This window comes from Lytechinus variegatus, chromosome 4, assembly GCF_018143015.1.
Source record: "Lytechinus variegatus isolate NC3 chromosome 4, Lvar_3.0, whole genome shotgun sequence".
Lineage (NCBI taxonomy): Eukaryota > Metazoa > Echinodermata > Echinoidea > Temnopleuroida > Toxopneustidae > Lytechinus > Lytechinus variegatus.
Window position 1 is genome coordinate 8,467,845 of NC_054743.1, and position 13,191 is coordinate 8,481,035.

Genomic DNA, 13,191 nt, shown 5'->3' on the forward strand with positions numbered 1-13,191 from the left:
GGAATCTTAGGGGAGAGGTATGCGGTGTGTCACCCTTGATTTTAAATTTGAGACTATATGCGAGAGGGGACTCTCATCCCGCTCCCCTATCATGCCTATGTAAATGAACCAAAAGTGCCGCCTATGCTTGTGGCACTACTATAAGGCTATCTGACATGTCTTAGAGGGATGGCGGTTTAACTTGATTTCCCAGATACGTCGTTCCCAAAATAGAATAACAGGAGACTTAACTTTTTTAATGTACATTTTAAAACTAGGCCTACCTTTTGCAACATTTCTTGCAGCATCGTTGAAATGGAAAGCCTGGACAATTTCAAGAAGCCTCTGCCTTCTTCCTCCTCCCTTAACCCATTTTTGTAGCATGCGAAGAACGGCTCTGTGTCGTATTAAGTTAGGTTCAAATGTCATTGATAAAGCCATAACTTGAAGTATTTCAGAAGCCTTTAGATTGGTGCATTGGGAGAGGTAGATGATGTCTTGAGGTGTGCTCATCCTTTTTGTGATTTCATCAAGACCTTATGAATAAAAACACGATATTAACTCCTTACTAATGATTACTTGACTACTAAATAGCGATCAGGCGAAAGAAAACCGATAGAAACGTCGATAATAAAGATTTTCTCAGAGCTACTAATTAATCACGAACGATTACCAACAATCCTTTTCTGGACAACTACACACTTTTACGCCGTGAACCCACCTAGTTATCTCTCCATTATGAAGTTATAAATTTTATATCACGTACGGCGTATGACCAACGCTGGATACTGCCACAATCCTCCTTTTATGAAAAATAAATTCCAAACCTGTAAAACGAATTCTTTTTATCATTTCCATTTTTCCACGTGATTTCCCCCTATAACTATCAGGGCACGCTTTCACATATTATATCTAATTACCTGTACTGCCGTCATGGATGTTGTAATCATGAAGGATTTTTGTTATTCTGTCTTCCCTTTCATTGCTTCCTAAACGTTTTTCCCACATATGGAGGAGATGCCTTGCTAGTTTCTTCATGTCTGCAGGGTTAAGAGCTACAATACGAATGATGTCGTCAATTTCAACGCGTAGAGCTTTTCCCAGTTTCATCGCCAAAGAGAGACTCTTTATCGGTGAAGCGACGCTGTAAAGTTCACCAGTAGTCGGTGAACCTCCACACTGGTCATTATCGTCACCGATCTCCTTTCCATCTACATTTTTTTTTCAACGAAACAATATCAAGTCAATAATGAGCGTCTTTCCCTGACTGACAATAATATTATTCTTGTAAATTATTCTCTACTGCGTTATTATTCTGTTGTGATTTTTCAAAATTTTGTCTCTTGAACCCGAATATCATCACCACCAATAGCCACCGTCCCGACTATGCTACCCCCCCCCCCCGTCTCTCTCTCTCTATCTCTCTTCGTAAGTAAGCATACGGGGTTAGATTAGAAAATATCGACATACTTGGCTCTGCATATCTAATAACCTCCAAGACTTCAGGCTCTTTGCATTCATTCCCATCTGTCATTTGTTCGTGTAAAGCCTCTTCGCCATCTATATCATCATATTCTTCGTCGTCGTTGTCGTCGTAGTGGTCAATGTCTTTCTCCTCCATATTTTCTTCTCCGTGGTGGGGATCGTCGTGATCATGTTCTTTCGACTTTTCTCCTCGTTTTCCTCCTGCAGAAGCATAATATACATGTAATAAAATGTTTTATAGTTGCCTGCATTATGATCAACACACAACGACATATTGAATGACAATGTCGATAACAAGGATTCTTAGTATCCAATTCCCTTGGCAAGGACTGCTAAATAGATAGTTTAATTGCTTTGGAACATGGGCATTGTTTTCTGGAGATTTGGACGATAACGTGATCACCATGTTCAGGAAATAAAAAAATATCCAAATTTGAAGTCAATGTATGTATGATAATTTAACATTAATGATAATTACAATATTCAAGATAAAAAGGGAAATTAATTATTGAGGAAACCGAAAACACTGGAAGCATTTCTCATTGAAAGAGGGATAGCATTCCAAGTCTTGGTAGTTGCTACAGCAAAACGTTTTTCGGCAGAGGAGAGTTTTGACAAGGGAATGCAAAATCTATATGTGTCAGTGATCTCGAGAGGGTGTGTATAATTTGATAGCATAATCAAGATTACTTAATTAATTATTAAGATTAATGTTACATTATTATTCACACATTGTACGCACTATAGTACTTTTTCTTTTTAGTGCCTCTAAATATCCATTATTATTTTTATTATTAATTTCAAGTCTGGAAAATTGAAGAGAATTTAACAAAAGTGAGATGTAAAAGAAATATGGACTTTCAATTCCCATTTCAAATCCCTCAACGGTTATTCAAAATATCTTTATCGACAGATATTACAAACAGTTAAGAAAAATAAATTTCGGTTACAATCTAATGCTTTTGCCAGGTATTGTTTGAGTGTATATAGAAAACAAATGTATGATATCATAGACGCCAACCTTTTAAGTCATGTGTTTCAGAGGCTCGATTTACAGACTCCCAAACCCTCTTTAATGTCTCCTTTGCCTCAGGTAATGATGTTTGGTCTGCTTTCCAGCTCGAGAGCATTTGGATGTTAGCGTCTTTCCTATTGTATAATGTCCGATGCTCGATGTGCTTTAGCTCTGATTTGTCAAATCCGAGTTTTTCGCCAATTTCCAAGAACTTCTCTGCGCTGATTTGACGGGCAAATGCTAGCAGTGTGGTGTCAGTAATCTCCCTGTCAAATTATAGGAATATCACGGGAACATTTTATGTATATTGGACCGTAAAGAACAATATGATTTATGTGAATTCATGGAAAAGTTTGCGTTAAACGTTATTCTATCTATAAAGAAAATGGGAAAAATAAAATATTCTCAAACATTCGACGATGTAATGATAATAATAGATCAATGACAATAATAATTGCATTATAACAACATAAGAATGATGATAACGGTATACGGTATATTAACCCTAGTTAACCATTCCAGTTCCAAATAATGTTCTCACAAGATTATTTCCAACACAAGGTGGTGAAAGCGAGTGGTATAAAATCCTAGTTAATACATGTGCAACTTTTATTTTGTAGCCGAGAGGCCTAATGACAGGCCTTCTCATATTATATCAAAAGTGATTGCCTCTTGAAATGTGCATTAACTCAACGATATCACTTGAGGTTCTTTAAAACTCTGATACAATAGCTGACATACTTAAAATGGTTAAATTTGTCATATCTATAGCAGATATAGACATTCTATTTTGAACATGTTAAACAGGGATAATGGATAATAACTTATAAGTGATGGTAGGTGATCAGTAACTGATAAGTGATGATAGGATGTTACTAATTACTTTTTATGTTGGATTTGTGTGTTTTTATATAATATAATAATAAACTAAAGATACAAACTTACTGAGTAGCTTCGATGTCTTGATGCAGGTAGCCAAAAAAGTGACGCAGCAAAAATTGGAACGAAAATGAAATAACAAGCATGAGAGGATTGAGAATCAAATTCAAAATTGAATAATAGATACATATAGGTTTGATATCAACGGTCTTGTGGTTATGCTATTTTCTTTATTAGAGAATTATCAAGATATTGCATAAATATTGCTCCACCTTAGACAAGAGTTTGTGTGGATTTTGTCACGCAAAGCCGTATGAGGCTTTTCCAAAGATCACCGTTTCGTACAATATAAATCAATAAATGATGAAACAATCTTAATACATTAATATAATTTCTAATTATCAATCAACTTTGTCGAATAATCTCCAATGTAAAACTGCATGTTCATGATCATGTATAATTCTTACAAAAATTGAAAGAATAAATGAAAAGATGCAGGTGAAAGTGGATTTAATGCTATGTGCATTTCTTTTCATGAGTAATATTGATGACGTACATATTCTTTTCTTTTGTAATTATGATCATCCGAAGTTTTCCGTTTTCTTCAGTGCAAATCCCATGTTCAAATTCCGCGTTCTATAGTGACATGTTCAAAACATAATAAGGGAACTGAAAATAGAATATGCCGATAAATAGCCGCTTTAACATTTTTTTGTACCAGCTACATGTACATATACCGTAGGTGGCTTGAATAAAAATGAATAAGGGCTATTTTCGACACGCCGTATGTGTCTGAGGTATTATAGTTGGCGAATACATGTAAGACATTGCACAGCAATCATGGCAGTGCAAGCATTTTACTCGGTAAACTTGCCACTAATGCTCAATTTTTGGAAGTTGCCTCGATTTTCATATTTTTTCTCTGTGTTTAAAATCTTATCCGTAATTCCATATCCATACCTGAAAAAGATATATGTCCAGTTGTTGAATCAAATGATTCCATGAGTAAGATGAGCTTGTTCTTTGCTTTTAGAGCAGTTGGTTGCCTCTCTCTCCATATTACAAGCATGTCATGGATGGCCTGTTGTCTGTCCTTGAATCTCCTGTACTCAATGCAATCCAACTCAGCAATGGTGAAACCAAGAGCTATGCCTAAATCATAGAACTGGTTGACAGTCATTGTTTGGGCTATTGTAAGGACATCGGCGTCCGACTGGAAGTCACTGTGCTTGGCTTCTTCCACTGCCCTGTAAAAGATATTAAAAACGAATGTAACAGACCGAGCGAAGGCCAAGTGACTAAACCAAATTCAGCAGTTTTTTGCACGTCGCCCCCCCCCCCATATCAAATCCTTATTAAAACATTTATATCCATCACACGCTTCATACATTTTTATATAACAGGAACATGGCTTGGTCTTATATTTTAGTGCACCTCCATACGTGTGATCTGCGGCAAATTTGATAGAGGATTCTTGCGTTGCAAGCACGTATCAACACTATCTTTTCGAACAATCACAAGCAGGGACGTCATGGTCTAGCGTTTATATCCCTCGGCTTTCAACTCGGGGACATGGGTTCGACTTACGAATCACAGATATTTGTTCGGAGTTGATTGCATGCTGTGATGTGCATGCGTGTAAAGCACGAATAGCTGATGACCTCCTTTTCCCCCCATTTCATTGCAAGATCCCCCCCCCCCCCTCTCTCTCTCTCTCTCTCTCTCAATGAGGGTATTTAAACATTTTATTACCAACGTTTTGTAATATATCAAATTATGTCTATCTGTGGGCTAAACATGTTATTATCAAAGCTTAGTCATGTGTCTCTCGCTTGGCTAAAAGTATATTGATTCACACTACTTACCTGACGAAGGATGTGGACTCAGAAAGTAATTGATGCGTCGGTCCTTCTTGCATGTCTGGGGATAAAACATGTCAAACATCCTGTTTAAATTTTTATGATCTTGATATTTTTGTGTCTTGATGGACATTTCGCCTTATCATTTAGTGGCAATAAATGCATTCAACATGATCGATTATTTTCATTCAAGAAAAAAATGTCAGATTTTCCTTTTTTATAATGGGCTGCAAAATTACTCATTTGATCAAAAACCTATACCTATTCCATGTGCCTTTTCATATAATTTTCTATAAAAGTTTGAAATTTGGCTTCTCCTACTATCTTTTTGATGAAATTGATTATATAACAATAAACGCTGTTCAAAAATACCTGTGTATCTGATGACGAAAACAATGGATTGTGACACTTCGAACTTTCCGGCCTGTGTAATCGTGATGGTAATTCTAATAAAGTCTTCATCATCCCCTTGAGGAGAAATGGCAAAAATTACATTCTGACTCATCTTGGTTCGAATGTCTTTGGGAGGAAGGACCTGTAGTAAATAACAAAATATGTTTGTCTATAATGGAAGAATATTTGCATAATGTTCATTATGTTAAAATGCTCTATATAACTTTATTATACTCCTTATTTTCTTCATTCTTATTTCTTACTTGGTATACATTTCCCTCTGTATCATCTTCCCTATATTATACATTCATATACGTTGTTGTGGCTGTTGGTTTTTTTCTTCTGTTTCTTTATCTATTTGTATACTGAAATTCTACGCTGTGCAAATCCATGTAATTCAGCCTTTGGATGTTAATTGAATTTCATCATAATTAATACCATTTATCTATCTATAATTTACCATTCAGTAGAATGGTACTCTTCATCTTTTATACACATTACGTGCTCAATGGTAGCCCATTTTATACCATTAGACTACGATTCATGTACCATGATGCCCCATTCATTTACCATTGATGCACCATTTACCATTGGTATGCACATGAGGTCTACCATTTGTCCGTAAATTGCAAATTTGAATGAGTGGTACTTCTCAATGGTGCATGAATGGTACCCAATGGTCGATGGTATTCTGATTAGTGTTTCAATGGTGAATGATTGGTACCCAATGGTACAAGGTATATGGTATATCAATGGTATTGTGTTCCAATGGTGCTCCCGAATGGTATTCCAATGGTATGCTGATGGGTTTTTTTTGACCGACGTCGAAAACATTGTTGGTCTGACGATTTATGCGCATAAGCGTTTCCTGCCAACGTTGAGGCAACGTACGTTGGAAGAACAATTTCTTGAAGTTGTTTCAACGTTTATCCAACGCTGTAATTCAGCCAGCATTGGAATAGCGTTGACAGACAACGTTGAAGCATTGTTGCCAGACAACGTTAGTGCAACATTGCAAACTTTGTTAGACTGAAGCCATATGCGCATGCATTTCCATCAATTCTTCCTCAGCCAAGCGGATTGGATTAACGTTGCCAGACGACGTTGGAATATTGTTGCTGGACAACGTTGGACCGACACTGGAAACGTTGATCTGACGACGGATGCGGATGCACTTCTATCGATGATGAAACGTTGCCTGCCAACATTGAGGCAACAGGAAAAACACCAACGTTGTTCCAACACCGTACATGCTTTCGTTACCTGTGAATCTTCAAATGTAATCCTTGGCCAAAATCAATATCTCAACAAGACAGTGTAGGCTTAAACTATTGTAACTCTACTGTAACTGATAACTCGTAAGAATACTTGATTTGCATTTCTTTATATCACTTTGTATTATGTTTTGAATGGAAATGAAATAAAGAATTGAATTGAACTCACGCCGACCCGGGACGGTTTTTTTATTAGAGGAATCAATCAAGATATCCGCATATAGTAAAAAAAAAGGGGGGGGGGGCAGGATAATGGTCTTGTAATTCAAACTTAAATTTATCTCATTAATGAAATAGCGGAGTCTACCCAAACATCTGACTAACTTACCAACCTTTCTACATAAGTTTTCAATATGGACATCCCACTTTAGGTTATTGTCAATTATAAATCCGAGATATGTAACATCAGAAGATTATATTGCAATATCATTGATATTTACATTTAAAAGATTACATTATGTCTCGAATTTAAAATTAATTCAAAAGATCAACCAACGTCTCGAGCCTATGAGCTAAGATACGTTTTTTATCAAACTTTAACGTCAACATATTATTGCACATCCATTTGTAAATAAACGACAAATCATAAATTAGCTTTATTTTCAACACTTAACATTAAAATCAGAAAAAAAATAAATAACAGTTTCGTCCGCACAAATTTGAGCAGAAGGAAAATGTGCAGACATAGTTATATCATTAATAAAAAATAATCAATAGCAAAGGTCCCAGAATAAAACCTTGAGGGACTACCCAAGTATATTTCCCGTGATCAGCAGCGTGCATCCCCTGATCTGTAATTCTAACTAAAGAAGTAAGGTGGAGTGTTTACTCCTAAACCAAAATTGAACTTCAGATGAGATTTTTTTTTCTAAAAATGATCACAATTTATAAATATATATATATATATATATATATATATATATATATATATATATATATATATATATATTATATATATAATATGTGTGTGTGTGTTTGTTCGCGCGTGCGAGGGTGTGTGTCTTTGAGGTTACTACGCAATACTGTCATATGAGCTGGATTGCCTTCATTTTCTGCCCATTGCACTTCTTTTTTTACCTACGTCCTGTAAGTTCTACTTCCTGTAAAGTAAACATGGGTTATGTTTTTTTTTTGTTACATATAATAACATAACATAATACAGGTGATGAATAATAATTCTTGATTAGTTGATAATACCTTTCTTTCAATTTGTTCCTCCTCATGATGGCAAGTCAAAGTGACGTCATTCGAATTCACTTCAACGCTGAATGGAACAGAGCGATGCCCTTTACGAAATGACTGCTGCATATTCTCCTCTTGTATGTCCTGTTGAAAGGGGATTATGATACAATTCCTTTATCTTTATCATATTTTTTAAATGACTACCTTTAATTAGGAATATTAGGGTAGGTTCGTAGTGCAATGCAGACCCAAATTGCTCGAAAACGTGGATTCGTGTACAAATCCAATGCAAATAGTGTTTTAAGCCCAAATTCATGAGCCAAAATTCATAATTGTAGCATTCCTCTTGCTGATAAAATCAATTAATTTAATCCTGTTTATGGTCAAAATAAACTCCCCGAAAATTTGCATTGAAAAATAACAATAATAAAAAAAAAGAAAAATAAAGAAAAACATAAGAATTTTAGAGAAAAATAAATAATAAATTTGATCTTTTTTAATGCATTTAATCAGATTCCTATAAAGAGTATGTGAACTAAAAATTAGGGGCATTATGTAGTTAGTTAGCAAACGTTTGATTTTACGCATGAATTAGCATAATTGATTAGCAATGACATTTTTCGCAGAATTTGATCTAGTAGTTTATGCCATGGGTAATGCACGAACCATTTTTGTTGCGATTGCGCGATCGACGACTATCTTGTTAGGCATCGAAATAGCCCAGTCTATTAAGGGTTAAGAAGCAAATGTATCAGCCCTATAGAAAATAATAATAATATGGTATTATGAATCCCTATGACGTGCTTTTTATTATTACTTTTCATTCGTACCTTGTTTGGTGATGTAAATAATAGTATACAATACTGATAATATATAGAGCTTACTGACCATTTCAAAGCCAGGAATGTCGGCATGTACATGAAGGCTAACCTCAAACTCTTGCCCCCTGTGTACATTGTCTGGGATGTATGGCGTGCATAGGAGCCGGTGTCGGATCACATGTTGTTCAAGGGGAATCAAAACCCACCAATCAGCGCAGTGACCAATGTACAGCTCAAGGTGACTCTTAAAAACTCTAGAGTACGGTGGTTTGTCTGGTGAACTGGGTGACCTCAATCTGACAGTTCTTGGTAGGTCTTAATTATAAAAAAGAAATAAATGAAATATAGATTTCAGAAATACATGAAATATAGATTTCAGAAATACATGAAATATAGATTTGGGAGTATCATGGCAATAAGTAAAGACTGACAACATTGTGACTGGTGTTGCTACTCTTTCCTTCAACACCAGTCGTGCTGTGAACAACATTATAATTTACCCCGCACTACAAACTGTTTTTTTATATATAAGAAGAATTGTAAGAGCAAATACATTCATTTATTTGGTTATTTCCTCTTTAAGGATGTTTATAGCATAGAATGATCACGAATGTTCCAGTACAGCTTTGTTGGATATAAGTAATCTTTGAGTACTCTTTGTTATTTCTGAAGAGAGATTGCTTTATTATAAACTTGTATTGGTAGTGGAAATGAACAATAGGCTTAGCTATTTTGTTGACATTTGTTGATTTCAATGTGGTCATTCAAAAGTGTTTTAAATGTAGACTGCTCTAGAAATGGGCAGAATGTTCTCTTTGTAGACAATACTAGAAAATTCTAGAATAGTGAATACTAGACGTGTCTAGAATAGTTGAAATTTGTATAAAGCTACAGTTTCTTCAATGACATCTTCATATATCAGATCAGAACGCCGAGTTTCACGCCAGACTTTATGTCAGAGCCGAGTTTATTTCCACCTGGAATACTAATCTTCTGTGGAATTATTTGCAAGCCATCAATGAACAGTTTGCAATTATTTTCAGAGGGGAAATCTCAGTTCTCATCGTGATCATCAACCGGTTTTAATGAACACTCTTCAACCCATGGATTTGCTGAAATTGACTGTCAATTATCATCAGCATCGTCTTTACGGACATTTCAACTCGTTAAAGTGACCTATCTTATTCATTGTGCTTCAACATCAGTTTCATCATCGCCAACATTGTGAACTTTAATTTACGGATTCTTCGCCAAACAACTTGGATTATTACTCGGATATATTGCATATCTGTCACCTCAAGCATTGTCAAGAGATGTACATGTAAGATCAATATTTATTTATGTTTTATGTGGCTTATGTCGAAAGGGTGGGTGCTGTCGCGTTAGGGTGCGTCAACGCGAACGCGAAGATTCGTCCAAAGCCCCCCCCCCCCCCCCGGTTCGGCCGAAAGGGTGCGTTGGGAGCGCCACGTCGCGTCGCGTTCACTGGAACGCACCCTTTCGTCCAAAGCCCCCCCCCCCCCGCCCCCCGGTTTGGACGAAAGGGTGTGTTTAATGATAATGAATAAATAAATACAAATATTTATAAGAAAGCTGAATATAAGGTATTTTGTCAAACATTGCCAATTTGCACGTAAAATAGTGGATTTTCAATCATTTAAAGCATTGACAATTTGAGGAAAAGAAAGAAAAGTTCAACTAAGAATAATACTGATAATAATAATAATAATAATAATGATAATAATAATAATGATAATAATGATAATAATATAATTATGATAATAAAATCAGATACCCACTCTTGCAATAAGCCACTTGGCGCCAATTTTTCACTCCAAATTCATTTCCGTAAATTCACTCTTTGGGGTGAAAATTATTATCATTATCATTATTATAAGTATTAGTATTATTATTCTTATTATTATAAGTATTATTATTATTATACAAACAACACGCACATATTATTATTATTATACACACATCACGCACACATACACAACAGATACATCTCACAAAATATACTGAGGCAGGGTCTCAAGTGTAAAATATAGTAAGGTAGGGTCTGAAGAGTTAAACGTTGTGAATGCTGACCCGACATCAATTTTGGCCTTGCCCTTCCAGGACACATCTGCCGTAAGTTTTATAATTTGGGGGACACCAAATATCTCCAGGTATACGAATGTTTTCCTTTGTAATAAATACACACCTGCAAAGTATAAAATTGAAGGTAAGTTACTTTTTTTTATTTGAAAGAACCTTGAAATCAGTCATAATTTTTACATGTATCAATATTACATCATAAAACATTTCCACCGAAAAATAATCATGCAGCATGCCGTCATTGTTTTTTTTACCTTAAAAAGAATGTTTGTGCCATATGATGATTTATGTTCCTATGCAAATTTCACATATCACTCGTCTTTTTTGTTTGTTCAGCTTTCTTATAAATATTTGTATTCATTTATTCATTATTATTAAACACACCCTTTCGTCCAAACCGGGGGGGGGGGCTTCGGACGAAAGGGCTCGTTCCAGTGAACGCGACGCGACGTGGCGCTCCCAACGCACCCTTTCGGCCAAACCGGGGGGGGGGGGCTTTGGACGAATCTTCGCGTTCGCGTTGACGCACCCTAACGCGACAGCACCCACCCTTTCGAAATAAGCCGTTTTATGTTATTATTGTTATATTTCCTGCAATAAAAAATGGAAATCCAGTTTGAATTTTTTTCTTGTTATTTGTTGCAGTATCGTAACACAACACTGATATCAACAACATATTACAACTGCATAATATGAGCAAAACGAGATACTACAGGCTAATACTGAAGTCGTTTTGGATGCTTTAACTAGCACATCAATGATGTGTAGCTCATCCGGCACCTTGCTAAGAAATTTAACATTATTTTTAATTTCAACCAAGTTGACCATGTAGTAAATTATACTGGTGACATAAATTTAGGAAACAGAATTAAGATCGATGAAGAAATGACATAGAAGAAGCATTTCCTGTGATTCAAGAATAAATTTTGTATAAATTGGCATAAATATGTTTAGTCAAAATTTCTAAATTCTTTGTATAACCATTGTAAGTTCTCACATGAAACAACCAAAATCAAAATCATTCAACAAAAAATAAGCATTTTATGTTAGTTTTGAAATATATGCACAAATAAGCATATTTAATGAGTTTCAAATTTTTGTGTAAAAATGTTGTATTCCCACCTAGAGCTATCAAGCAAAAAAATTGAAATTGATCAATAAATAATTTCTACTAAAAAATTTCAAAATTATGTGTAAAAGTTTGGTGAAACTCATGAAACTCTAGATCTACGAGATGGAAGAAAAAAAATCAAAATCGGTCAACAGATAAAGTAGAAGAAGCGTTTTATGTGAATATTTTAAAACATGCATAAATTAGTTTCGCATACATTAGTATACAATTTTTTCTAGTGAAAATGTGAAAAATCTTTGTATAAGTTTGGTGAACCTCACAAAGCTGTACCAGATGGAAGCAAAAAAAATCGAAACCGGTTAAAAAAAAAGAAGCATTTTTCGGGGTGAATTTTGAAAAATGCGCATAAGTTACCATATTTAATGAGTTTCAAAATTCTGTGTAGAAGTTTTGAATCCCCCACCCAGTGCTATCAAAGCAAACGGAATTGAAATCGGACTTGAAATGACGAAGAAGAAGCATTTTGAAATGGTGGACCGACGACGGACGCCACGGCACGGCATAAACCCATCTGGCCCTTCGGGTCGGATGAGCAAAAAAAAAAAACAGTCGATATAATTTCATTGATACCAAGCATGCACAGGACAACATTTCACCATCATTATCATCTGACATGCTGTCTTCATCATCGGCTGTCATTTTTTTTTATCATGATTAACTAACAAACAGGGGCTTGTGCTGTGGCAGATAGAGTGGTAATTATCAGAGAGTCAGAACTTATCAGTGGTTACAAGATTAATGAATCGGTCCTATGAAGACACCCCAGTATCCTCATTTAACAACTTACCCCTCACAGAATCCCATACGCGGTACACGATATCTGGTTTCACCTGCTCTGGATTGATTACCAAGGAAGAGTGTGGTATAGTAACCTTAACAGGTTGGTTGAAGATCACGGTTGGAGGATCACACCTGATCCCAAAGCAGGACATTGATTCACTGACTGGGATGTCAACACCTGGATCGTCTCTTATGACGGCCAGTGTGATCTGACAAGAGTCATTATGTGGAACTGCTCCAGGAGGAATGTACATCGATATCCCATGGTCCTCTAGTTTGATTTCCTGACTGG

At 35.7% G+C, this 13,191-nt stretch overlaps 1 protein-coding gene across 1 annotated transcript; it reads right to left on the reverse strand.

Annotated features, from left to right (window-relative positions):
• Nucleotides 1-138: 138 nt before the first annotated feature.
• Nucleotides 139-13,153, reverse strand: LOC121412456. The gene is made up of 11 exons (XM_041605267.1): nucleotides 12,907-13,153; nucleotides 8,955-9,202; nucleotides 8,082-8,210; nucleotides 5,590-5,752; nucleotides 5,224-5,278; nucleotides 4,319-4,605; nucleotides 3,425-3,440; nucleotides 2,486-2,745; nucleotides 1,450-1,665; nucleotides 900-1,196; nucleotides 139-515 (listed from the first exon to the last, which is right to left on the reverse strand). The coding sequence occupies exons 1-11, from the start codon at nucleotides 13,151-13,153 to the stop codon at nucleotides 139-141; spliced, it is 2,295 nt and encodes a 764-aa protein (XP_041461201.1).
• Between the last annotated feature and the right edge of the window lie 38 nt (nucleotides 13,154-13,191).